General features: G+C 43.8%; 1 protein-coding gene across 1 annotated transcript in view; it reads left to right on the top strand.

Moving 5' to 3' along the window:
• The window catches only part of Ehbp1 (Eps15 homology domain containing protein-binding protein 1), a 488,549-nt gene that overhangs the window by 216,332 nt on the left and 244,786 nt on the right, over nt 1-27,431 (top strand). The window contains exons 8-9 of the mRNA XM_070098683.1: nt 932-1,054; nt 1,872-2,136. Coding sequence (XP_069954784.1) covers nt 932-1,054; nt 1,872-2,136 — 388 coding nt within the window. The remainder of the gene's footprint in view (nt 1-931; nt 1,055-1,871; nt 2,137-27,431) is intronic.

Below are 27,431 nucleotides of genomic sequence, written 5' to 3'. Positions count from 1 at the left end.
ACTGATTACCTCAAACTCCGTCATATCTTCGACCATTGTTCTCTGTATTGCACTGAGGAAGCCACTGGTTGGCGGAACGTTCCCACAATACACTTAAGTGTTACACACGTGTCTTATTCATCAGTTAATCGGTATCGGTACTGTATGTTATCAGTAATATGATTCTAGGTTATACTTATCTAGGTTAAAAAACATACAATACCCTTTACTTAATATTCTAATGCTAAGTGACTTTAGTGCCAAAATATATTAGATTGTTATGCAAAAATCGCGAAAAAGCGATACAAGATGCAAAACAGACACGAGGGGAGTTGAATGATAACTGTAGGCCTTTCATGTTGCAATCAACACATCAGGAGCTTGCAATGTTGCAGAATAGAGGAATTCCAAGCAAATACTTTCGAAGGAAGCGTGTGTGAACGTATTTGCTTGGATTTCGTCTTCTTTTCTAGAATATTGCAAGCTCCTGATGTGTTGATTGCAACACGAAAGACCTACACTTATCATTCAACTTACCGCGTGATTGTTTTACATATTAGAATATAGAGTTTCTTCTCCGAGAGTTGCAGTGTCTGCTTGTTTTACTCTGCCAGTGACCACAATTAATGTAATGTATTTTGCTGCAGTCACAGGTTCATTAATCACTATGTAAATTTAATTAGAAATGCTTCGCGAACTGCCTTTGTTATCTGAGAGTAATTAGTGGAAGGTAAATTGTTGTGGTGTGATGAGGTGAAGTGACTGGCAGCAGTGGTTGTAAGATTGACCCCTTTTGTGTGTGTGTGTGTGTGTGTGTGTGTGTGTTGTAGGGGCATTATGCGTGGCAGGGCCCGTCTCTAACACTCTTGCCCCTGCCTTCTGCCCGTGTCCTCCGCCCGTGTCATCCGCCCCTGCCCTCCGCCCCTGCCCTTCACTTGCCCCTCCGTAACAGTTGTGGTTAGCGACTACCCCCTGGACCATGCAAGCCCAGACTGTGCCCATTTGCCGCCAGACACTGCCCTCTCACCGCTCCACTCACCCTACACGCCCACGCCCACGCCTACGCCTCTGCAAGGTACACCCTGGTGCTAGTGTTGGTGCAAGCATGCCTAGTTCTTAATGCTTTGCCTCTTTCTTGCATCCCTCTTACTAATCTGTGCTCACCTTGTACACTCGCTTCTCTCATTATTGCTCTCACCTCACCCCCCCCTACACTTGACCTTTCATCTTCTCCCACATCTGCTCCCACACCTGCTCCCACACCTGCACCTACACCTGCTCCCACATCTGCACCTGCTCCCACATCTGCACCTGCTCCCACACCTGCACCCACACCTGCACCCACACCTGCTCCCACACCTGCTCCCACACCTGCTCCCACACCTGATCCCACACCTGATCCCACACCTGCACCCACACCTGCACCTACACCTGCTCCCATGCCTCTTAATCTTGTCTTCACCACTTGTCAATTTTGAATTCCTGGTCTAATAATGCAATTATGCTTCGATATATTATTTATCTAGCATGTATTATTTCTCTAGCATATATTATTTCTCTAGCATATATTATTTCTCTAAGATATATTATTTATCTAAGATATATTATTTCTCTAGCATTTATTGACTCTTATAGCTGCCTTCTGGAAATTCTAGTTGTATTATTGTAAATGTAAATGCCCAGATTTAAGCTTTGTTTACGTGTGGTTTTCATGACTGGAGATGAGATATATGTCTTGTTGCCTTAGGTTGAGACACGTGTCTTGTTGCCTTAGGTTGAGACACGTGTCTTAGTCTTGCACTGAGCTGAGACACGTGTCTTAATTTTGCACTGAGCTGAGACACTTGTCTTAATTTTGCTCTGAGCTGAGAGTGTAGGCCTCCCACACCCAGACTCTCCTCTCAACACCTTCGACGAAACTGAGGAGGACGCTGCCACCCTAGAGGGCGGCGAGGAGCACGCCCACGCTATCTCCAGTGATGGCCACCCACCCACCGCCGCCCACCAACACCATAATCATCACCAGAGTCCCGAAGGAGGAGCTGCAGACCTCGCTGCCACCACCACCACAGCAACCACCACCACCACCACCACTACTACTACCACAACAACTTCACAACCTGCTGCTGATGCCGACTACACATCCGTCCAAGAGGGGTAAGTAACCACCCCTCATGTGTTCTCTGAGGTATAACACTAGCACTTCCCCTCATGTGTTCTCTGAGGTATAACACTAGCACTTCTCATGTGTTCTCTGAGGTATAAAACTTGCACTTCCCCTCATGTGTTCTCTTAGGTATAACACTAGCACTTCCCCTCATGTGTTCTCTGAGGTATAACACTAGCACTTCCCCTCATGTATATTCTTTGGGACTGTATCCTACAGTGTATTCTTCTGTGAGATTATGTCATACATTGTGTCGTGCTCTAACTGTATCTAGCAGCATATTCAGTTCTCAATTTAGTATGTATTAAAAAGGGAGAGAGGGAGGAGTCAGTATGATCCTAGTTTTATCATACATCTAAGTTATGCTTTTATAATTTGTAAATGTCACTGCATGAATACCCAGATAGACGTGTGAGGGCTTAAAGTTAGTGAATACTGATTATTTACTAGTGATTAAGGTAGGTCATCACTGGTCATCAGATAATTAAGGTAGGTCATCACTGGTCATCAGATAATTAAGGTAGGTCATCACTGGTCATCAGATGATTAAGGTAGGTCATCACTGGTCATCAGATGATTAAGGTAGGTCATCACTGGTCATCAGATGATTAAGGTAGGTCATCACTGGCCATCAGATAATTAAGGTAGGTCATCACTGGTCATCAGATGATTAAGGTAGGTCATCGTAATAATGAAGCGGTTAAGACAGGTCATCAGTGATCAACAGATGAAACTTGGCAGTTTGTTTCATCTAGATACTTTACTATTGGTACTAGTACTAGTAGTAGTAGTGATGCTGGCGCCGCCACCGCCTGTGTGCGTTGCGCTACCACCAGTACAAAGCTCTAAGTCTCCTAGACCGACTTATAACGAGGCGTGGCAACGGGTTCAGTGCGTCTCATCGTACGTACTGAAATAAAAACGTGTACGGTATGCACAGTATATTTATGTGAAGAAGTGATTGTTAAGGGAGTAAAGAAAATTATATGAGGGGTGAATATTTTATTGTTGTAAGCTTCGTTATAAATGGCAGGAAGTGATGGTGTGGCAGAGGTGGGATTGTTAGCAACCCCTGGACGAAGACTTATGTCCTTCCCTCATTCTTTTTGTATTTTTCGTTTTTCTTCCTGATCGTACAGCGACCAGAGTACATCTGCAGTAGTTTAAGTATGTAGTGTTGGTGTGTGTGCAGCGGAGGTGTGTTGGCACACAGTATTGGACCTTAACAAAAGTTGTGGGATGATAAGGTTAAAAAAGATTGTATAAAGGCTTTTAGTATTTTAAAATAATACAAGGGAGGCAGAGTATAACTGACAGTAAAAGATGTTTAAAGCAACAGTAAAGAAGCTCAAAAGAAGAGTAAATGTAAAGCAGGACGAGGCATTATCAGCAACTTCTGTTGAGAATAAGGAAGTTTGGCAGAGATGAGTAAGAAGATAAAACTTGAGTTGCAAATGAACTTGTCTGTTAAGAGTGATAATGATGATGTGTTGGGGTCCTGGAGTAGAAGTCTTAAGGAAACCAGAGAATGTTTTGATAAGTTGTTGATGAAATGGAGAAGCAAAATTCATGTGTTAAAAGAAGATTATTGCTAGTTTAGTTAATAAATACCTAACATGGGTCTTTGCTACAAGGTGAGTCGATTAGTGGTGCCGGCAATACCCGGGCCGGGGTGCTGGCACTATACCCGGAGCACCAGCACTACCCGGGGCGCAGCAAGACTGACACATGAAGGTGGGGTAGTTGATAACACTGGAGGGCCACAGCAGCTTCGACCACTCGCTTTATAAAACAGACAGAGGTCTATTACGCTAATACATTACCTGTCATGGGTAGGCCTACACCTGGGCCAGCCGTTGTCGTGAAAATTTTGTCTTATTGCAAATTGCTTTCCTTTTCATCGATATATTTGTTTGGAAATTGGCCAATTACTTTCTGGTAGAACTTGGTGAAATGTAAACAAACCCAGTTCTAGGGCCTGCACAAATTAGGAATACATCCAGCACGAATTGGACCCAGCCAAAAACAAAATGGTGCAAATTTTATGTTTGGGGCATCTGTAAACACTGAATATCAGGGAAAACAAATGGGGCATGCAACTTTGAGCATCCCAAAAATGCCGTGACCTCCTGTCTAAGGGAGTGTGTCGTTCTACCTCCTGCAAATACTTCCAACCTATGATGTGTCATTCTTCAGTCCTTGAAAAACAATGTTACAATACCAGTTGCACTGCATACCATCAAAAAGGGACCAGGAGGCACACACCCCGTATAACACATCATAGTAGCTATGGTAGCTATGACAACACCCTAAGTGATTTTTAGTGATAGGAAACGAAGAAAGAAAATGGAAAGAGATAACCAAAATAGTCCACCACCTTGGAGCCTTGTTGGACTGGAGGCACAGCCAGTGGTGCCTCCGGGCTCACAGCTACTGATGCCAACAACAAAATCCCCCCCCCCCCAACAAACATGCAACACAACCTCATTTATATTTGCTAATATACAGGGCCTTAAGTCATCCACAAACAACAAAATACCTTTCATTAGTGGACTTCTAGGGGAGTCAAATGCAGTGTTTGCGGCCTTCACAGAGACCCCACGTAAAGATTACTTTGACAGTGAAATATGGATACCTGGATACAACCTTTTCAGATGCGACAGAAAGAACAGGCAACAAGGGAGGGTTGGCCTGTACGTCAAAGAGTCTCTCATTTGCACAGAGATACTGAACACCACAAATGATGTAGTTGAAGTTCTGACAAAAATCGAGAACCAAAACTTAGTCATTGTGCTTGTATATAAGCCACTGGATGCAACTTCCCAACAGTTCAAAGGACAACTATCAAAAATTGACTCCTGCCTGGAAAACTTTCCAGCCCCATCCCCAAACATCTTGCTGCTTGGTGACTTCAATCTAAGACACACAAAATTGAAGAATATAGCAAATAATGTTGTAGCAGAAATAATCCCTGGAGGTAGCTCAGATGAAAAGTCACACACACAGGAGCTGCTGAATTTCTGCAACAAACACACCCTAAGTCAGCAGATAGTGGAGCCAACAAAACTGGAGAACACACTGGACCTTATTTTCACAAATAATGAGGACCTGGTAAGGAATATAACAATATCAAAAAACAACAAATTCTGATCACAATCTAATCGAAGTCCAGACTTGCATGCACAGGAGTCCTGATCAGCATGATGCATTCAGTTATGAGGTTACCTTTACCAAATTCAACTTCAACAACAAGAACATCATCTGGGATCAGGTAAACTATGCCCTAAATGAAACATGCTGGGATATCTTAAATTACATGTACCCTTACCAATGCCTTGAAAAGATCACCCTCCTGGTAGGTGAAGTATGTACAAGGTATATTCCTATAAGAAAGAAGAAAAGTAAACTGGAGAGACGCTTCCTCTACAGGAGAAGACGAAGAATCATTGAGCTCCCCAAGAATGCCAGATTATCTGATACACGGAAGGAAGTGCTAACTAGGGAAGTGGAAAATATTGAGCTATAGTTAAAGGACTCATACAGGATCCAGGAGAGACAAGAGGAGCTAAAAGCGATTAGTGGAATTGAAAGAAATTCGAAATATTTCTTTTCATATGCCAAAAACAAGTCCAAAACCACTTCCAGTATAGGACCCCTGCTCAGACAAGACGGATCCTACACAGACGGCAACAACGAAATGAGTGATACTGAAATCGCAATATGACTTAGTGTTCAGCGAGCCACTAACCAGCCTAAAGATAGACGATCCAAACAATTTTTTCATGAGCCTCAAAACCTGGCAATGTATGCCAGATTTATGACATAACCCTAACTCCACTAGACTTTGAGAAAGCCATCGACGGCATGCCCATGCACTCAGCCCCAGGCCCAGACTCGTGGAACTCGGTGTTCATTAAGAATTGCAAGAAACCCCTGTCATGGGCCCTAAGTATGCTATGGAGAAGGGGCTTTGACACAGGCGAGATTCCACAGTCACTAAAAACAACAGATATAGCCCCCACTCCATAAAGGTGGCAGCAAAGCAGTAGCTAAGAACTATAGACCAATAGCCTTATCGTCCCACATCATAAAAATCTTCGAAAGAGTTCTAAGAAGCAGGATAGCAAACCACCTGGACTCCCAAAAATTGCACAACCCAGGGCAACATGGTTTCAGAGCAGGTCGCTCCTGCCTTTCGCAACTGCTAGACCACTATGATATGGTCCTAGATGCACTGGAAAACAAACAGAATGCAGATGTAGTATACACAGACTTTGCAAAAGCCTTTGACAAGTGCGACCATGGTGTAATAGCACACAAAATGCGTGCTAAAGGGATAACTGGCAAAGTAGGCAGATGGATCTTCAACTTTCTAACCAATCGCACACAAAGAGTAGTGGTAAACAGAGTTAAATCAGATGCTGCCATAGTGAAGAGCTCTGTCCCACAAGGCACAGTACTCGCACCTATCCTGTTCCTTATTCTCATATCAGACATAGACAGAGATGTAAACCATAGCACTGTATCATACTTTGCAGACGATACTAGAATCTGCATGAGAGTGTCATCCATTGAGGACACGGCAGAGCTCCAAGAAGATATAAACCAAATTTTCCAATGGGCAACAGAGAATAATATGATGTTCAATGAAGACAAATTCCAACTACTCGTTATGGAAAACTGGAGGAAATAATAACTAGGACTGAGTATACTACAAACCCCAATCACACAATAGAGCGGAAAAGTAATGTGAAGGACCTGGGTGTGGTAATGTCCGAAGACCTCACCTTCAAGAACCACGACAATGCCACTATCGAATCTGCTAGGAAACTGATAGGATGGATAATGAGAACATTCAAGACAAGAGTTGCTAAGCCAATGATAATCCTTTTTAAATCACTTATTCTCTCTGGGTTGGAATACTGCTGTACATTAACATCCCCATTCAAGGCAGGTGAAATTGCAGAACTAGAGAACGTACTGAAAGCCTTTACTGCGCATATAAGTTCCATCAAACACCTTAACAATTGGGAGCGCCTGGAAGCACTTGACTTGTACTCACTGGAGCGCAGGCGAGAGAGATATATCATAATCTACACCTGGAAGATTCTGGAGGGACTGGTCCCTAATATGCACACAGCAGTCACTCCATACGAAGCAAAAGATTTGGCAGGCGATGCAACATACCCCAAGTGAAAAGTAGGGGCGTCACTGATACACTAAGAGAAAACGCAATAAGTGTCCGGGGCCCTAGACTGTTCAACAGCGTCCCACCAGCAATAAGGGGCATTACCGGTAGACCCCTGGTTGTCTTCAAGAGGGAGCTGGACAGATACCTAAAGACGGTGCTGGATCAGCCGGGCTGTGGTTCGTACGTTGGATTGTGTGCGGCCAGCAGTAACAGCCTCGTTGATCAGGCCCTCATCCACCGGGAGGCCTGGTCGTGGACCGGGCCGCGGGATCGTTGATCCCCGGAATGCCCTCCAGGTAGACTCCAGGTCCAGGTAGCGGTGACCTTGTACCGAACTCTCTGTGATAGTTATATTGTGGGAACAAAATTATCTGCTTCCCCTGTCATATTCTATTACAGAGGGGGAGTTTTTCACATCAAGTGATGAAAAGTGTCAGGCAGAGCTAGGAGACACACACACACACACACACACACACACACACACACACACACACACACTGGAGGACAGGAGGGTCAGGGGAGACATGATAACGACATATAAAATACTGCGTGGAATAGACAAGGTGGACAAGGACAGGATGTTCCAGGGAGGGGACACAGAAACAAGAGGCCACAATTGGAAGTTGAAGACACAAATGAGTCAGAGAGATAGTAGGAAGTATTTCTTCAGTCATAGAGTTGTAAGGTAGTGGAATAGCCTAGAAAATGACGTAGTGGAGGCAGGAACCATACACAGTTTTAAGACGAGGTTTGATAAAGCTCATGGAGCGGGGAGAGAGAGGGCCTAGTAGCAACCGGTGAAGAGGCGGGGCCAGGAGCTAGGACTCGACCCCTGCAACCACAAATAGGTGAGTACAAATAGGTGAGTACACACACACACACACACAGAACCATACAACCTATCACACCATCCCAACACACACTACAATCCATACCCACAGCCTCCACCCTACACCGAGCTATAGAATCCCACAGTATGCCACCAGGTCTCCCACCCTCACAGGCCCCCCAAACCACAGTGTTGGAAAGGAAACTGAAGGTATGGTACACAAATGCTGATGGAATAACAAATAAGTGGGAGGAGTGGCATGAAAGAGTCAAAGAAGCATCACCGGACATCATAGCACTCACAGAAACCAAGCTTACAGGTATGATAGCAGATGCCATCTTTCCAACGGGATACCAAATCCTGAGGAAAGACAGAGGGAACAGGGGGGGTGGAGGAGTGGCATTGCTGATCAAAAATCACTGGAATTTTGATGAGCTGGAGAGAGGAGACGGCGGAGAAGAAAGTGATTACATAGCGGGAACGCTTCACTCTGGAGGTCCCAAGGTGGTAATAGCAGTGATGTATAACCCACCACAGAACAGCAGGAGGCCAAGGCAAGAGTACGACGAGAGCAATAGAGCGATGGTTGACACACTGGCTAGAGTGGCCAGAAGAGCTCATGCATGCAGGGCAAAGCTCCTGATCATGGGTGACTTTAACCACAAGGAGATCGATTGGGAGAACTTGGACCCACATGGGGGCCAAGATACATGGAGGGCTAAGATGATGGAGGTGGTACTGGAAAACTTCATGTGCCAACACGTAAGGGACACTACAAGAGAGAGAGGAGAGGATGAACCAGCAAGGCTGGACTTAGTATTCACCTTGAGTAGTGCAGATATCAAGGACATCACATATGAAAGACCCCTTGGGGCCAGTGACCATGTGGTTTTAAGCTTCGAATACACAGTAGAGCTACAAGTGGAGGGAGAAGCAGGAAGGCCAGGACGAATGAAGCCAAACTACAAGAAAGGGGACTACACAGGAATGAGGAACTACCTGAACGGGGTTCAGTGGGATAGAGAACTGGCAGGGAAGCCAGTTAATGAGATGATGGAATATGTAGCAACAAAATGCAAGGAGGCTGAGGAGAGGTTTGTGCCCAAGGGTAACAGGAATAATGAAAAAGCCAGGATGAGCCCATGGTTTACCCAAAGGTGCAGGGAGGCAAAAACCAAGTGTGCTAGGGAATGGAAGAAATATAGAAGGCAAAGGACCCAGGAGAATAAGGAGAGCAGTCGTAGAGCCAGAAACGAATATGCACAGATAAGAAGGGAGGCCCAAAGACAATATGAAAATGACATAGCAGCGAAAGCCAAATCTGACCCGAAACTGTTGTACAGCCACATCAGGAGGAAAACAACAGTCAAGGACCAGGTAATGAGGCTAAGGAAGGAAGGAGGAGGAGAGACAACAATAAATGACCGTGAAGTATGTGAAGAACTCAACAAGAGATTCAAAGAAGTGTTCACAGAGGAGACAGAAGGAGCTCCAGAAAGACGGAGAGGTGGGGCACACCACCATGTGCTGGACACTGTGCACACAACCGAGGAAGAAGTGAAGAGGCTTCTGAGTGAGCTAGATACCTCAAAGGCAATGGGGCCAGATAACATCTCCCCATGGGTATTGAGAGAGGGAGCAGAGGCGCTATGTGTACCCCTAACAACAATATTCAATACATCTATCGAAACAGGGAGATTGCCTGAGGCATGGAAGACAGCAAATGTAGTCCCAATCTTTAAAAAAGGAGACAGACATGAAGCATTAAACTACAGACCAGTGTCACTGACATGTATAGTATGCAAAATCATGGAGAAGATTATCAGAAGAGTGGTGGAACACCTAGAAAGGAACGATCTCATCAACAGCAGCCAACATGGTTTCAGGGATGGGAAATCCTGTGTCACAAACCTACTGGAGTTCTATGACATGGTGACAGCAGTAAGACAAGAGAGAGAGGGGTGGGTGGATTGCATTTTCTTGGACTGCAAGAAGGCGTTTGACACAGTTCCACACAAGAGATTGGTGCAAAAACTGGAGGACCAAGCAGGGATAACAGGGAAGGCACTACAATGGATCAGGGAATACTTGTCAGGAAGACAGCAGCGAGTCATGGTACGTGGCAAGGTGTCAGAGTGGGCACCTGTGACCAGCGGGGTCCCACAGGGGTCAGTCCTAGGACCAGTGCTGTTTCTGGTATTTGTGAACGACATGACGGAAGGAATAGACTCTGAGGTGTCCCTGTTTGCAGATGACGTGAAGTTGATGAGAAGAATTCACTCGATCGAAGACCAGGCAGAACTACAAAGGGATCTGGACAGGCTGCAGACCTGGTCCAGCAATTGGCTCCTGGAGTTCAATCCCACCAAGTGCAAAGTCATGAAGATTGGGGAAGGGCAAACAAGGCCGCAGACGGAGTACAGCCTAGGGGGCCAGAGACTACAAACCTCACTCAAGGAAAAAGATCTTGGGGTGAGTATAACACCAGGCACATCTCCTGAAGCGCACATCAACCAAATAACGGCTGCAGCATATGGGCGCCTAGCAAACCTCAGAACAGCATTCCGACATCTTAATAAGGAATCATTCAGGACCCTGTACACCGTGTACGTTAGGCCCATATTGGAGTATGCGGCACAAGTTTGGAACCCACACCTATCCAAGCACGTAAAGAAACTAGAGAAAGTGCAAAGGTTTGCAACAAGACTAGTCCCAGAGCTAAAAGGTATGTCCTACGAGGAGAGGTTAAGGGAAATCAACCTGACGACACTGGAGGACAGGAGAGATAGGGGGGACATGATAACGACATACAAAATACTGAGAGGAATTGACAAGGTGGACAAAGACAGGATGTTCCAGAGATTGGGCACAGTAACAAGGGGACACAGTTGGAAGTTGAAGACACAGATGAATCACAGGGATGTTAGGAAGTATTTCTTTAGCCACAGAGTAGTCAGTAAGTGGAATAGCTTGGGAAGCGATGTAGTGGAGGCAGGATCCATACATAGCTTTAAGCAGAGGTATGATAAAGCTCACGGCTCAGGGAGAGTGACCTAGTAGCGATCAGTGAAGAGGCGGGGCCAGGAGCTCGGACTCGACCCCACAACCTCAACTAGGTGAGTACAACTAGGTGAGTACACACACACACACACACACACACACACACACACACACACACACACACACACACACACACACGAAATAGAGCTTATAAATATATCTTCATCATTGCTCAGCGAGACATACCAATACTGTAAAATAAATGTGCTTGATGAAATTGGTGACTTAAAAGTGCACATATAAATATAGTGTCAATTCAGTGTTGCAAGAACCAGCGTGAATATCAGGACACCAACACTGCTTCATCTATGCCAAGCAACAACAACTAAAATCCAGGCTGACATAAGACAAATTGGGCACTTAGAATGTACTTTACATCAGTTTACCAAGGGTAGGCCAGGTAGCCAAGCTAGCATGGTACAAAATAAAACATTGGACTCCACGGTAACTCTCAGAGATCTGTTTATATCGCCGTAATTGTGGGGTTGCGCAGGGATGGGGCGTGAGGGTGGGTTGACGAACATGGTCATCATGGGGAAAATACCTGGAGGATCTTCGGGGGGTTAACGCCCCCACGGCCTGGTCTATGACCAAGGGAGGAGGTTAGGGTAGGAGATTAAGGAAGGAGGTGGGGTGGGTGGGGGGTTGTTACAACGAGGAACTCTGGGTCAGAATTTTCCTGCTGTAAATCGGGACATCCCCCATTGGGGTTATTGAAAAGAAAAGTTTCATTAAGTCTGCGAGGTGGAGTGAAGAGGATGGGCGGCAGGACAGGTGCATGTGAGGAGGGCTGTAAGGTCGAGAGTCCCGTGGGTGTGGCACTAGGGTGTGGATCTTTGTGTAGGTGGGTGGGTAGTGCCCTCCCGCCCACACCAGCTCGGGCCAGGTCAAGCACACGGAAGTTCAGCCTCCACTTTTATTTCTTCCGCCGACGCCTCAGGGAGCAATACTCGGAGCTGATGCCCCTACACCAGCCGAAGCCGCAACCGCAACCGCAGCCGCAGCCACGGTCGCAGCTTAGCCACCGTATGACTGCCTCAGCAACAGTGAAATACTGACTGTTAAGAGAATAGTCGGGACATTGACTTAAACATTAAAGCTAGAAGAATTAAGTCACGAGACACAGAGTCGAACAATTCACAAATAGCCAACAATTTTGAGAGGAAACTAGGCGATGTTTCGGTCCCTCCTGGACCGAAACAGCTGATCAAAGAGAATTTGTAAGTAGTTACCATATTTCTTATTAGAGTGTGGCTCACCAGTCTGGACCTGGGGTACAGTGTGACCCACTAGTCGGGACCAGTCTAGACCTGTGGTACATTGTGGCACACCAGTCTGGACCTGTGGTACATTGTGGCACACCAGTCTGGACCTGTGGCACATTGTGGCACGCCAGTCTGGACCTGTGGTACATTGTGGCACACCAGTGTGGACCCGTGGTACATTGTGGCACACCAGTCTGGACCTGTGGTACATTGTGGCACACCAGTGTGGAACCGTGGTACGTTGTGGCACACCAGTCTGGACCTGTGGCACATTGTGGCACACCAGTCTGGACCTGTGGTACATTGTGGCACACCAGTCTGGACCTGTGGTACATTGTGGCACACCAGTCTGGACCTGTGGTACATTGTGGCACACCAGTCTGGACCTGTGGTACATTGTGGCACACCAGTTTGGACCCGTGGTACATTGTGGCACACCAGTGTGGACCTGTGGCACATTGTGGCACGCCAGTCTGGACCTGTGGTACATTGTGGCACACCAGTGTGGACCTGTGGTACATTGTGGCACACCAGTCTGGACCTGTGATACAATGTGGCACATCAGTCTGGACCTGTGGTACACCAGTCTGGACCTGTGGTACATTGTGGCCCACCAGTCGGGACCTGTGGTACAGTGTGACCCACCAGTCGAGACCTGTGGTACATTGTGGCACACCAGTCTGGACCTGTGGTGCAGTGTGGCCCACCAGTTTGGACCTGTGGTACATTGTGGCACACCAGTCTGGACCTGTGGTGCAGTGTGGCCCACCAGTCTGGACCTGTGGTACAGTGTGGCCCACCAGTGTGGACCTGTGGTGCAGTGTGGTCCACCTGTCTAGACCTGTAGTACAGTGTGGCCCACCACTCTGAATCTGTGGTACAGTGTGGCCCACCAGTTTGGACCTGTGGTACATTGTGGCCCACCAGTCTGGACCTGTGGCACAGTATGGTCCACCTGTCTAGACCTGTAGTACAGTCTGTCCCACCAGTGTGGACCTGTGGTGCAGTGTGGCCCACCACTCTGGACCTGTTGTGCAGTGTGGCGCACCACTCTGAACCTGTGGTACAGTGTGGCCCACCAGTTTGGACCTGTGGTGCATTGTGGCTCACCAGTCTGGACCTGTGGCACAGTGTGGTCGACCTGTCTATACCTGTAGTACAGTGTGGCCTAAGAATCTGTACCCATCTGGAGAGTTTATCTGGAGAGAGTTCCGGGGGTCAACGCCCCCGCGGCCCGGTCTGTGACCAGGCCTCCTTAGGTCAGTGTCCCAGGATGCGACCACACACCAGTCGACTAACACCCAGGTACCCATTTTACTGATGGGGAACGTAGACAACAGGTGGAAAGAAACACGTCCAGTGTTTCTACTCTGGCTGGGAATCGAACCCAGACCCTCACCGTGTGAAGCGAGAGCGTTAACCACCAGGCCACCAGAGTGGTACAAGGAGTTCCATAAATCTGAACGCATAGTATAGTGTGCGCCTCGAGTCTGGACCCACAGTACAATGTGTCTCACGGTTCTGGACACGGTATAATGTGTCGCACGGTATAATGTATCCCACGGTTCTGGACACGGCATAATGTGTCGCACGGTTCTGGACACGGCATAATGTGTCGCACGGGTCTGGACACGGTATAATGTGTCGCACGGTTCTGGACACGGTATAATGTGTCGCACGGGTCTGGACACGGTATAATGTGTCGCACGGGTCTGGACACGGTATAATGTGCCCCACGGTTCTGGACACGGTATAATGTGTCCCACGGTTCTGGACATAGTATAATGTGTCCCATGGTTCTGGACACGGTATAATGTGTCGCACGGGTCTGGACATGGTATAATGTGCCCCACGGTTCTGGACACGGTATAATGTGTCCCATGGGTCTGGACACGCTGTGTCGCACGAGTCTGGACACAGTATAGGGTATCCCACGGGTCTGGACACACAGTATAGGGTGTCCCACGGGTCTGGACACAGTACAGGGTGTCTTACGGGTCTGGGCACAGTATAGGGTGTCTCACAGGTCTGGACACACAGTATAGGGCGTCCCACGGGTTCCGGACACGGTATTGAAAAGTAATTTCTCGATTTTTTGCCATCGTTTACTTGTGGACGTTCGGTATTTCCCAGAGCACCTCTGTACAAGTACCAATACTGACTTTCTTCAAATATTGTCTGAGATAAAACACTTACATACAGAATCTTAAAGTTTAGTAATATATACCTTCACTCTAGGACACTATATACCTTCACTCTACAATATATACCTTCACTCTACGACAATATATACCTTCACTCTACGACAATATATACCTTCACTCTACGACAATATATACCTTCACTCTACGACAATATATACCTTCACTCTACGACAATATATACCTTCACTCTACGACACTATATACCTTCACTCTACGACAGTATGTACCTTCACTCTAGGACACTATATACCTTCACTACGACAGTATATACTATCACTCTATGACAGTATATACCTTCACTACGACAGTATATACTATCACTCTATGACAGTATATATCTTCACTACGACAGTATATACTATCACTCTATGACAGTATATACCTTCACTACGACAGTATATACTATCACTCTATGACAGTATATACCTTCACTACGACAGTATATACTATCACTCTATGACAGTATATACCTTCACTACGACAGTATATACTATCACTCTATGACAGTATATACCTTCACTACGACAGTATATACTATCACTCTAGGACATTATGTACCTTCACTACGACAGTATATACCTTCACTCTACTACAGTATATATCTTCACTCTACGACATTATATAACTTCATTCTACGATAGTATATATCTTCACTCTACGATAGTGTATACCTTCACTACGACAGTATATACAATCACTATGACAGTATATACCTTCACTATGACAGTATATACTATTACTCTAGGACATTATATACCTTCACTACGACATTATATAACTTCATTCTACGACAGTATATATCTTCACTCTACGATAGTATATACTTTCACTACGACAGTATATACTTTCACTACGACAGTATATACCTTCACTCTACGACACTATATACCTTCACTCTACGACATATACCTTCACTACGACAATATATACCTTCACTCTACGACAGTATGCCTCCACTGTACGGTAGTATATACCGTCACTGTAGAACAGTATATATCTTCACTGTACAACAGTATATACCTTCACTGTACAACAGTATATACCTTCACTGTACAACAGTATATACCTTCACTGTACAACAGTATATACCTTCACTGTACAACAGTATATACCTTCACTGTACAACAGTATATACCTTCACTGTACAACAGTATATACCTTCACTGTACAACAGTATATACCTTCACTGTACAACAGTATATACCTTCACTGTACAACAGTATATACCTTCACTGTACAACAGTATATACCTTCACTGTACAACAGTATATACCTTCACTGTACAACAGTATATACCTTCACTGTACAACAGTATAAATCCTACAGTAAAAATGTTAAACTTCTGATGAACTCTTCGTCTGAGGTACAAATTATCACCGTCAGGAACTGGACGTAACATGACATTCAATATATTTCAAGAACACGTCATTAATGTCGTCAAGTTAAAAACATATACATTTTTGTACATGAATAGTAAAAAAATACCGACAAGTGGGAAAATTAGACACATGTGAAACTTCTGGATGGCGAAACGTCTATAATAAAGATACCCAGATGTAGCACTTGTGTCTAATTTTCATATATATATTTTTTTTAAATGTCAAGTAAGTTCCCCCGTAAGTTCCTTTCCATCACAGTAGTTATCAAAGATTTGTTAAGTTATACCAGGAATTAAGTAAAGATCCTGGACTTTACCTTACCAAACAGACAAAGCAAATGTGATAGTAATTATGGACAAGGTAAATTATAGTGGAAAATTGAACATGTTATTATTGCCTCTTAAATGTAATAATATAGGCAGAAACTGCAAATGTTTAATGAGGACTTTATATATATTAGTTGTTGTCAGAGTGGCGCTGTGATGGTGCACACGCCTCGTTAAACACGTATTAGGTTGGAATTAAATAGTTTAGAAAACCGACGAATTGATAAATAAATGAGACACTTGTGCAACATTTGTGTATCTTTATTCTGGAAACGTTTCGCCCGCCAGTGTCTTCTTCAGTCCAAGAATATACCCATATGTTGCACAAGTGTCTTGTTTATCAACTTGTACTGTTGATATTTTGACAATAGAAATATACTCCTCTGGTTTACTTTTATTTAGAGTTGATATACTTCTTTTATTAAATAACATTGTCTCATTATCTGTTAACTTTACGCTTGTCTCAGAACAACCGAGCTGTGATGGATATGTGGGGCTGCGGGCCACCCTCAGCCTGGTTGACCAGACAAGCACCAGACGAGCCTGGTCTATGGTCGGGCTCTGGGAGTAGAAAAACTCTCGGAACTCATCAGAAGTATATATATCTACTAAATGTAGATATATATATATTTAAAAAATCAGTGTTGGGGGGGGGAGACGCGTACCCTGCTTTGGGAACCCGGGTATAAAGTCTGAACCAGTAGTATAGTGTGTCCCACGAGTCTGAACAAGATGTGTGTGTGTGTGTGTGTGTGTGTGTGTGTGTGTGTGTGTGTGTGTGTGTGTGTGTGTGTGTGTGTGTGTGTGTGTGTGTGTGTGTGTGTGTGTGTGTATGTGTGTGTGAGGGACTAAAGGTGAAAACATTGATCCCAGGATGACTGAGAGGTTGGAACACGTGGGGTTGACCTGGCCCATATCCACCACACATTGTGGGTTCCCTACTGGTAATGTTAGTGGTGGTTGTAGTGGTGATGCTGGTTGTGATGGTCTTTGTGCTGGTACTGGGATTGCTGGTTATATTAGTAATAGTGTTGGTGGTGGCGGCGGTGTTGCAAGTGGTGGTGAAGCTGGTGGTGGTTGTAGTGATGTTGCTAGTCTTGGCAGTGACGGTGTTTCTGGTGATAATGGTTCTTGTCCTGGTGATGGTGGTGATACTTAAGAGGGATGGGCGGTGGTGCCAATGTTTACCTCTTTCTTCCCACATTGCTAGTGAGGTAGCAATTGGTAATCTATTGAACAAGGAAGACCGAAGTCAACACATCATCAGAAGATGGTCCCAGGTGTTGAGGCAGGAAGCTGCAGTTAGTATGTTCCTAGTCTTGCCCAATTACCAGTTTATATCTTAACGTCATTTAATCATCTTCGACTAGGCTCATGCACCTCGTCACCACATCGTTACCTTCACCATTACAAGTCACATGTTATCATAAAAGTAACTTCCGCTTTCTGTCTCACGTGCAGTGGCGGATCTACATTTTTGGGGCTCTAAAGCTTGAACTGTTATGGGGGGAGGGGCCTTCGCAACCCCTTCTCATACAGTACACCCAAAATTTTTAAATAATGTTGCCTAAAGTGGCTTATGGGTCCCCTCCGGGATTAGGGGCCCTGAAGCTTAGGCTTCATTAGTTTCATGGTAGATCCTCCCCTGCTCACAACACCAAGTATGTTGACCGTAAAATAAAGAATATTCCACTTACATTAATTTAAGATTATCTCAATCTTCATCAGTAAATACAGTTCAGTCAGACAAGGAAGAAAATCAAGTTGATGTTATATGAGGGTCTGTAAGAGGATAATGACTCGCCAGTATATTAAGTCAGTATTGTTGCACCTGGACATAACAGGATCATAAGGTGCTCTGGGAGACTGCCTCTCAAACTCCCGTGTGACGGACCAGCAATTTGTTTAGTGTCCCAGCCACTGGTTGATGGTTACCAACTGGGGGATGTTAAATAAAAGATGAATTGGAAAATTGTATGTTTTTTATTGGAAATATTATAATATATTACACTCGCTTGGAAAATAAACACAAAAATGTTTAAGTATGTTAAAACAGGTAATGTTTACTGATGCACAACGATGGTTACTGGCTCACAGACCGGCAGTACTGCTCTGAAAAGCATTTCCCTTACTGCTCTCACAGTAGTCAATTAACTGAATAAACCACAGTACGGGTGGGCCTCGAACTCATGGCAAGTAAGTCGTAAAACTCCAGGCCAGTGAGTTTTACGACTCACTTGCTGTCAGCTCGAGCCCCACCCGTACCGTGGTTTGTTTGCAATCGTGTTATTACGATTTCGTGAGTCAGTTCACTGAATAAGTACATCTAGAGAGTGGTTGTGGTTTAATTACTAACCAAGTTAATAACACTAACCAATACTCCACCTGTTGAATGTCCCATAAACAGTGCCCACAATATGCTTGTGATTTATATGTTAATAAATATGTAAGTATTTTTATGTTACAAACCACAGAGGTTATTAAGGCTATTCTCAGCAATTCAGTTTCCGACTGTGAGGATAGACAGATAGGCAGGATGCCAGGCTGGAACACTTACCAGATCCCACCACAAGTCTTACCTCAAGAAAACTACGTATGTGTGTATGTGTGTGTGTGTGTGTGTGTGTGTGTGTGTGTGTGTGTGTGTGTGTGTGTGTGTGTGAGTGAGTGTGTGTGTGTGTATGTATGTATGTGTGCGTGTATGTGTGTGAACATAAGAACATAAGAAAGAAGGAACACTGCAACAGGCCTACTGACCCATGCGGAGCAGGTCCATGTCTTCCCCCCCGGATAAGCCCAATGACCCCCCCCCCGGGATTAGCCCAATGACCCACCCAGTCTGGTCACCTCCACTGAAGGAAGGAGCACGGCACCAGACCCAGCAGCACAAGCTAGTCAGGTCCACCCACACCCACTCATGTATTTATCTAACCTATTTTTAAAACTACACAACATTTTAGCCTGAATAACTGTACTCGGGAGTTTGTTCCACTCATCCACAACTCTATTACCAAACCAGTGCTTTCCTATATCCTTCCTGAATCTGAATTTTTTCAACTTGAAACCATTGCTGCGAGTCCTGTCTTGGCTGGAAATTTTCAGCACACTATTTACATCCCCTTTATTTATTCCTGTTTTCCATTTATACACCTTGATCATATCCTCCCTAATTCTACGCCTTTCGAGAGAGTGCAGATTCAGGACCCTCAGTCTATCCTCATAGGGAAGATTTCTGATACATGGGATCATCTTTGTCATCCTCCTCTGTACATTTTCCAGAGCATTTATATCCATTCTGTAATATGGTGACCAGAACTGAGCAGCATAATCTAAATGAGGCCTAACCAAGGATATATAGAGTTGAAGAACAACCTGAGGACTTCTATTATTTATACTTCTAGATATGAAGCCAAGAATTCTGTTAGCTTTATTGCAAACACTAATGCACTGTTGTCTTGGTTTTAGATTACTGCTAACCAGAACTCCTAAATCCTTTTCGCAATCAGTAGTATTAAGTTCTATATTGTTTAGTTTATATGTGGCATGGTTATTTACCTGTCCAACATTTAGAACTTTGCATTTGTCAATATTAAACTGCATCTGCCACTTCTCCGACCATTGCATCAGTCTATTCAAATCATCCTGGAGTGCTCTAGTGTCCTTATTAGAATGAATTGGACTGCCTATTTTGGTGTCATCAGCAAATTTGCTTATGTCGCTATTTATTCCCTCATGTATGTCGTTTATGTAAATTGTGAACAACAACGGGCCCAACACTGACCCCTGAGGAACACCGCTTGTGACGTGTCCCCATTCTGATTTCTCCCCATTTTTGCAAACTCTCTGCTGCCTATATGTCAGCCATGCCTCTACCCAGGAAAAAATTTCTCCTATTCCATGTGCCTTAAGTTTCCTCAATAGCCTCTGGTGTGGAACTCTATCGAAAGCCTTACTGGAGTCCATATACATTATCATATTCATTACCATGATCTACCTCCTCAAACACCTTAGTGAAAAAAGTTAGTAAATTCATAAGACAGGAACGCCCCTTTGTAAAACCATGTTGAGATTCATTAATCAATCTGTGCCTATCAAGATGGCTACGAATTGCTTCAGCAATTATTGATTCCATAAATTTTCCCACTATGGAGCTAAGGCTTATTGGTCTATAGTTCGAAGCCAAGGACCTGTCACCTGCCTTGTAAATAGATATTACATTTGCCATTTTCCACTTATCAGGCACTATGCCAGTTTGTAGTGATATGTTAAAAAGATTAGCCATAGGTATGCTAAGTTCCTCTTTACATTCCTTTAACACCCTTGCAAACAGTTCATCAGGACCTGGGCATTTGTTAGGTTTTAGTTTCTCTATTTGTCTGAGGACCATGTCACTAGTTACCGCAATCGTGCATAGTTTATCATCCTGTTCTACATAATCTATTATTTCAGGAATATCGCTAGTGTTTTCCTGGGTGAAAACTGAGAGGAAGTAGGTATTGAGAATTTCACACATATCCTTATCACTGTCAGTGATCTGACCAGAGTTACTCTTAAGTGGGCCAATCTTGTCCCTAATCTTACTTCTGTATAACTGAAAGAACGCTTTTGGGTTAGTCTTTGAATCCCTTGCGACCTTAGCCTCATAATCCCTTTTTGTTTTTCTTATTCCTTTCTTTATTTCTCTCTTTAATTGAATATATTGACTTCTTAACTGCCCATCCCCACTTTTGATTCGCCTATATATGCCTCTCTTTTGCCCAATGAGATGTTTTAATCTATTGTTCATCCATTTGGGATAATTTTTGTTAGATCTAATTTCCCTACTCGGAACAAAAGTTGTCTGGGCAGCTAGAACTATGCTCTGAAAAACGTCATATTGGCAACCAAGATCCACCTACCTGACCCATAGTCAGGACATCCCAATTTAGCCCACCCAGGTAATTTTTCAGTCCCATGAACTCGGCCAAGCGAAAATCTGGGACAGAGATTTGATTGCAGTTATCTGGGTAATTCCATGATATATTGAAACTAAATGATTTGTGATCATTTTCCCCAAGCTCATCATTAACCTTAAGATTATTAATTAGTGAATCTTTGTTGGCAAGAACCAAGTCGATTGTTTCCTCTAGTTGGTTCTGTCACAACCTGTTCTAAAAAACAATCCTGAACCATATCAAGAAAGTCACTAGACTCAAGATTTCCTGTCATATTGTTCCGATCAATTTGTCTAAAGTTAAAATCTTCCATTGTCACAACATTTTCATATCTAGTTGCCTTACGAATTTCGTCCCATAACAGCTTACTGCCCCCCTATCAAGGTTTGGGGGCCTATAAATCACATCCAAAATTAATTTGTCACGTTCCTTGAGAAACTGTAGCCAAACAGATTCCGTGTTCGCTGTTTCTAATCTTATGTCATGTCTAAGACAACAATTTAAATTTTCTCTGACATACATCGCCACTCCACCACCTTTCCTGTTGACCCTATGAATGTGGAATAGTTGATAACCCTGTATTTTGCATTCAGAAGGCATTTCTCTATTAAGTTGAACCAGGTCTCTTATAACAATATCTATATTACATGCACTTGCAAGTAATCTTAGCTCATCTATCTTATTTCTTAGACTCCTACTATTTGTATAGTAGGAGTCTTTGTTTGTTGATCAGTTGATTTGCCATTACTAGCAACTTTATTTTGAATATTGTCTTTTAAACATATCCCTGAAGTATCCCAGTAATAACTACTGTTTTTAACCCTAATGCTGCAGCCTGATTGTTTCCCACAAACACCCATACCTCTATAATCTATCAGCTTAAATTCCTAGACAAGTCATCAATTACCCTCTCAATCGAATTGGCTAATGCAACCACTCCATCCCCAGGGAAATGAACCCCATCCCTTGCATACATATCACGTTTGCCAAAGAATAGGGCCCAGTTATCAATGAACGGGATTGCAAGTTCCTTGCAGTACCTGTCTAGCCAGCAGTTTATACCAATTGCCCTAGACATTCATTCATTGTCCACTTCCTTTCTAGGCAAGATGCTACATATGACTGGGATCCCTCCCTTAGACCTAACCTCTACTATGGCTGACCTGTACTTATCCAGCAGCTCCTCTCTCCTGCCCTTCCCAGTGTCATTACCCCCAGCACTAAGACAAATAATGGGCTTGTTCTCATTACCTGCCATAATATTATCCAACCTAGTTGATCAGGCCCTGATCCATCGGGAGGCCTGGTGATGGACCGGGCCGCGGGGGCGTTGATCCCCGGAATAACCTCCAGGTAACCTCCAGGTAACCTGCTGACTATGTCACCAACACCAGCTCCAGGAAGGCACACTCTCTGTCTGACCTTTCTGTCTCTGTTACAAACTGCACGGTTCATATATCTTACCTGAGAATCACCTACTATTATAATATTCTTACCTTGATTAGCAGGGGAATCAGTGGTACCTTCAACCTCACTAACCACTGAAGTACACTCGTCTTGGAGAACGGAGAATCGATTTCCTACCTTCACATCTTCTCTATTTACTCTCCTCATCTTCCTTCTTCCTGAACTGTGAACCACTTGCCACTTAAAGCAGCTGCCACTATCACTGCTGGTGACCATTTCCTCCTTACCAGCTAAATCCTTCTCACACTCATTCCCAAACTCATCTATGCGAAGCTTCAGCCTCCTATTTTCCTCCTGAAGAAGTAGAATCTCCTTCAACATTTGAATCTGAGATTCTAAAACACTACAACAAGCCATGGTGCTTGGTAACAGCCCACGCTAACTCCCAAGAGCTTAGGCAGGTATGACCACACGTGACCACTGACCACCTCAGCGCGCGCGCGCGCGCGTGTACTCACCTAGTTGTACTCGCCTAGTTGAGGTTGCGGGGGTCGAGTCCGAGCTCCTGGCCCCGCCTCTTCACTGTGTGTGTGTGTGTGTGTGTGTGTGTGTGTACTCACCTATTTGTACTCACCTATTTGTGGTTGCAGGGGTCGAGTCACAGCTCCTGGCCCCGCCTCTTCGCTGATTGCTACTAGGTCCTCACTCTCCCTGCCCCATGAGCTCTATCATACCTCGCCTTAAAACTATGTATGGTTCCTGCCTCCACCACATCACTTTCTAGGCTATTCCATGGCCTGACTACTCTATGACTGAAGAAATACTTCCTAACATCCCTTTGATTCATCTGAGTCTTCAACTTCCAATTGTGACCTCTTGTGTCTGTGTCCCATCTCTGGAACATCCCGTCTTTGTCCACCTCGTCTATTCCGCGCAGTATTTTATATGTCGTTATCATGTCTCCCCTGACCCTCCTGGCCTCCAGTGTCGTCAGGCCGATTTCCCTCAACCTTTCTTCATAGGACAATCCCCGTAGCTCTGGGACTAGTCTTGTTGCAAACCTTTGCACTTTCTCTAATTTCTTGACGTGCTTGACTAGGTGTGGATTCCAAACTGGTGCTGCATACTCCAGTATGGGCCTGACGTAGATGGTGTACAGAGTCTTAAACGAATCCTTACTGAGGTATCGGAACGCTATCCCTAGGTTTGCCAGGCGCCCGTATGCTGCAGCAGTTATCTGATTGATGTGCGCCTCAGGAGATATGCTCGGTGTTATACTCACCCCCAGATCTTTTTCCTTTAGTGAGGTTTGCAGTCTTTGGCCATCTAAACTATATTGTGTCTGCGGTCTTCTTTGCCCTTCCCCAATCTTCATGACTTTGCATTTGGCAGGGTTAAATTCAAGGAGCCAGTTGCTGGACCAGGCTTGTAGCCTGTCCAGATCTCTTTGTAGTCCTGCCTGATCCTCGTCCGATTCGATTCTTCTCATTAACTTCACCTCGTCTGCAAACAAGGACACTTCTGAGTCTATCCCTTCCGTTATGTCGTTCACGTATACCAAGAACAGCACAGGTCCTAGGACTGACCCCTGTGGAACCCCGCTTGTCACAGGCGCCCACTCTGACACCTCGTCGCGTACCATGACTCGTTGTTTCCTCCCTGTCAGATATTCTCTGATCCATTGCAGTGCCTTTCCTGTTATGTGTGCCTGGTCCTCTAGCTTTTGCAGTAACCTCTTGTGAGGAACTGTGTCGAAAGCCTTCTTGCAGTCCAAAAATACGCAGTCGATCCACCCCTCTCTCTCTTGTCTTACTTCTGTCACCTTGTCATAAAACTCTAGTAGGTTTGTGACACAGGATTTTCCTTCCCTGAAACCGTGCTGGTTGTCAATTATACACTTGTTTCTTTCCAGGTGCCCCACCACTCTCCTCCTGATAATCTTCTCCATGACCTTGCATACTATACACGTTAGAGATACAGGTCTGTAGTTTAGTGCCTCATGTCTGTCTCCCTTTTTAAAAATTGGGACTACATTTGCCATTTTCCATACCTCAGGGAGTTGCCCAGTTTCAAATGATGTGTGTGTGTGTGTGTGTGTGTGTGTGTGTGTGTGTGTGTGTGTGTGTGTGTGTGTGTGTGTGTGTGTGTGTGTGTGCGCATGTGTGTGTGTACTCACCTAGTAATGGGTATGTGTGTCTGAGTGTGTGTGTGTGTGTGTGTGTGTGTGTGTGTGTGTGTGTGTGTGTGTGTGTGTGTGCGTGCGTTTCCATTTTGTCCTAGGCACATGTCGATTAGACACTAGGCCTGTTGCATGCATGTGTGCAATTGCGTGTACTGACCTAATTGTGGTTGCAGGGGTCGATACTGAGCTCCTGACCCCGCCTCTTCACTGATCGCTACCAGGTCCTCTCTCTCCCTGCTCCATGAACTTTATCATACCTCGTCTTAAAGCTATGTGTGGTGCCTGCCTCCACTACATCACTTGCTAGACTATTCCACTTCCTGACAACTGAATGACTGACGAAATACTTCCTAACATCCCTGTGACTCATCTGAATCTTCAAGTTCCAATTGTGACCTCTTGCTTCAGTGTCCTCTCTCTGGAACATCCTCTGTTTACCTTATCCGTTCTATGCAGTATTTTGTATGTTGTTATCATGTCTCCCCTAACCCTCCTGTCCTCCAGTGTCGTCAGGCCCATTTCCCTTAATCTTTCTTCGTAGAACGTTCCCCTTAGCTCTGGAACTAGTCTTGTTGCAAACCTTTGCACTTTCTCTAATTTCTTGAGCGCGCGCGCGCGCGCGTGTGTGTGTGTGTGTGTGTGTGTGTGTGTGTGTGTGTGTGTGTGTGTGTGTGTGTGTGTGTGTGTGTGTGTGTGTACTCACCTAATTGTGGTTAGTAAAGGAATGGTATATAACTTTATGTTAAAACCAAACATTCCCAATTGCCCTCAAAGATTCTTTAAGTCTTATGATACACTTAATAACAATAAAAATTTGCGCCTTACTAAAGCAGACAAAATAAATGCAATAGTAATTATGAAAGAAAATGATTACCAAGAAAAAATGAATAATCTCTTAGATGATACTGAAACCTATTCTAAACTTAGGAAAAACCCCTAGAAACCGTTAACAGCAATTTCAATAAAACAATAAAACTTCTACTGAAAGGCAAAGATGAATTAGTCAAACAATCCACTAATCCATCTTTACCTTACATTTATGGACTAATAAAAACACACAAACCAGGGAATCCAGTCAGACCAATTATTAGCTCCATAGGGTCAGTTTCATATAAATTATCCAAATGGCTTGTTGATATTTTGAGCCCTATTGTTGGCAAAATTTCTAACTTTAATGTTAAAAACAACATAGACTTGGTTGATAAATTAAGCTCCTTGACTGACTTAAATGATTTTAACATGGTTAGTTTTGATGTTACTTCCTTGTTTACGAAAGTTCCTGTTGATGATTTATTAAGTTTCTTATCTGAAGAACTCGTTAACTATGATTTACCATTGCCAGTTCCTACTATCATTAAACTTATTAAACTTTGCATTGTTGATGCAAAATTTGTATTTAATGATAAGTTTTACACTCAGAAGTTTGGTATGACAATGGGAAATCCTCTTTCACCTGTTCTTAGTAACCTATACATGGAATTTTTTGAAACAAGGTTGCTTAACACAATCCTCCCTAATAGAGCTAAATGGTTCAGATATGTTGATGATATTGTGTCTTATGCCCAAAAATGTAGATATACACCATTTCCTTGGAAAATTAAATAGCTTAGCCCATTCTATAAACTTTACTGTTGAGTTTGAAGAAAATAACTCATTGCCTTTTCTAGATGTTTTAATTATTAAGGGTAATAATGAATTCAAATTTAAAATTTACAGAAAACCTACAAATAACTGTTCCTATGTCCACTATTATTCCTCGCATCAAGATAGAGTCAAACTGTCTGTTTTCTCATCAATGTTTTTGAGAGCTTTACGAATTTGCAGTCCTGAGTTCATAGATGAGGAAATATCCAAAATTTATGAAATAGGTAATGATTTAAAATACCCAAGAAATGTAATTGATAAATCTTTTAAAGTTGCTAGAAATACTTTTTACAATCCAAAAAGGGACAACCAGCCTTATTCAACTAAAAATATGTTGGTTCTCCCTTACCATGAAAACTTGGTTGATATGCCTTCTCTTCTTAAGACTTTTAATATTAAAGTTGTATTCAAAAATCTTGATACAGTAAAAAAACTTTTGATAAAGAATTCCCCCCAAAATGCTGATGGATGTGTCTATAAGATTCCTTGTAAAATTTGCGATAAAGTTTATTACGGTCAAACTGGTAAAAATCTCGAACTAAGATTAAAACAACATAAATATAGCATTAGAACTGGACAAGATTCCAATGCTCTATTTATTCATGTAAGAGATTTTAACCATCCAATTGATTTTCAAAAAGTTGAGAAAGTAGTATCAAGCAAGTCCATGGTCGACAGGAATATAATTGAATCTTGTTTCATAAAAAGCAGTTTTGACAATAATATGAATATTTCCTTTGGTTTAAATAAATTAGATCCATTTATAATTAATAGAATTTGGGAAGAATTTAATAATACACTGGACAAATAATAATTTTTAAATTTTCTTGGGTAGAATAGTTTGTTGGTGAGTTGTGCAAAGGA

The sequence above is a fragment of the Cherax quadricarinatus genome, chromosome 63 (assembly GCF_038502225.1).
Source record: "Cherax quadricarinatus isolate ZL_2023a chromosome 63, ASM3850222v1, whole genome shotgun sequence".
In the NCBI taxonomy this organism is placed as follows: Eukaryota; Metazoa; Arthropoda; class Malacostraca; order Decapoda; family Parastacidae; genus Cherax; species Cherax quadricarinatus.
The sequence above is the reverse complement of the archived record's forward strand: the minus strand, read 5'-3'. Positions and strand labels throughout refer to the sequence as shown.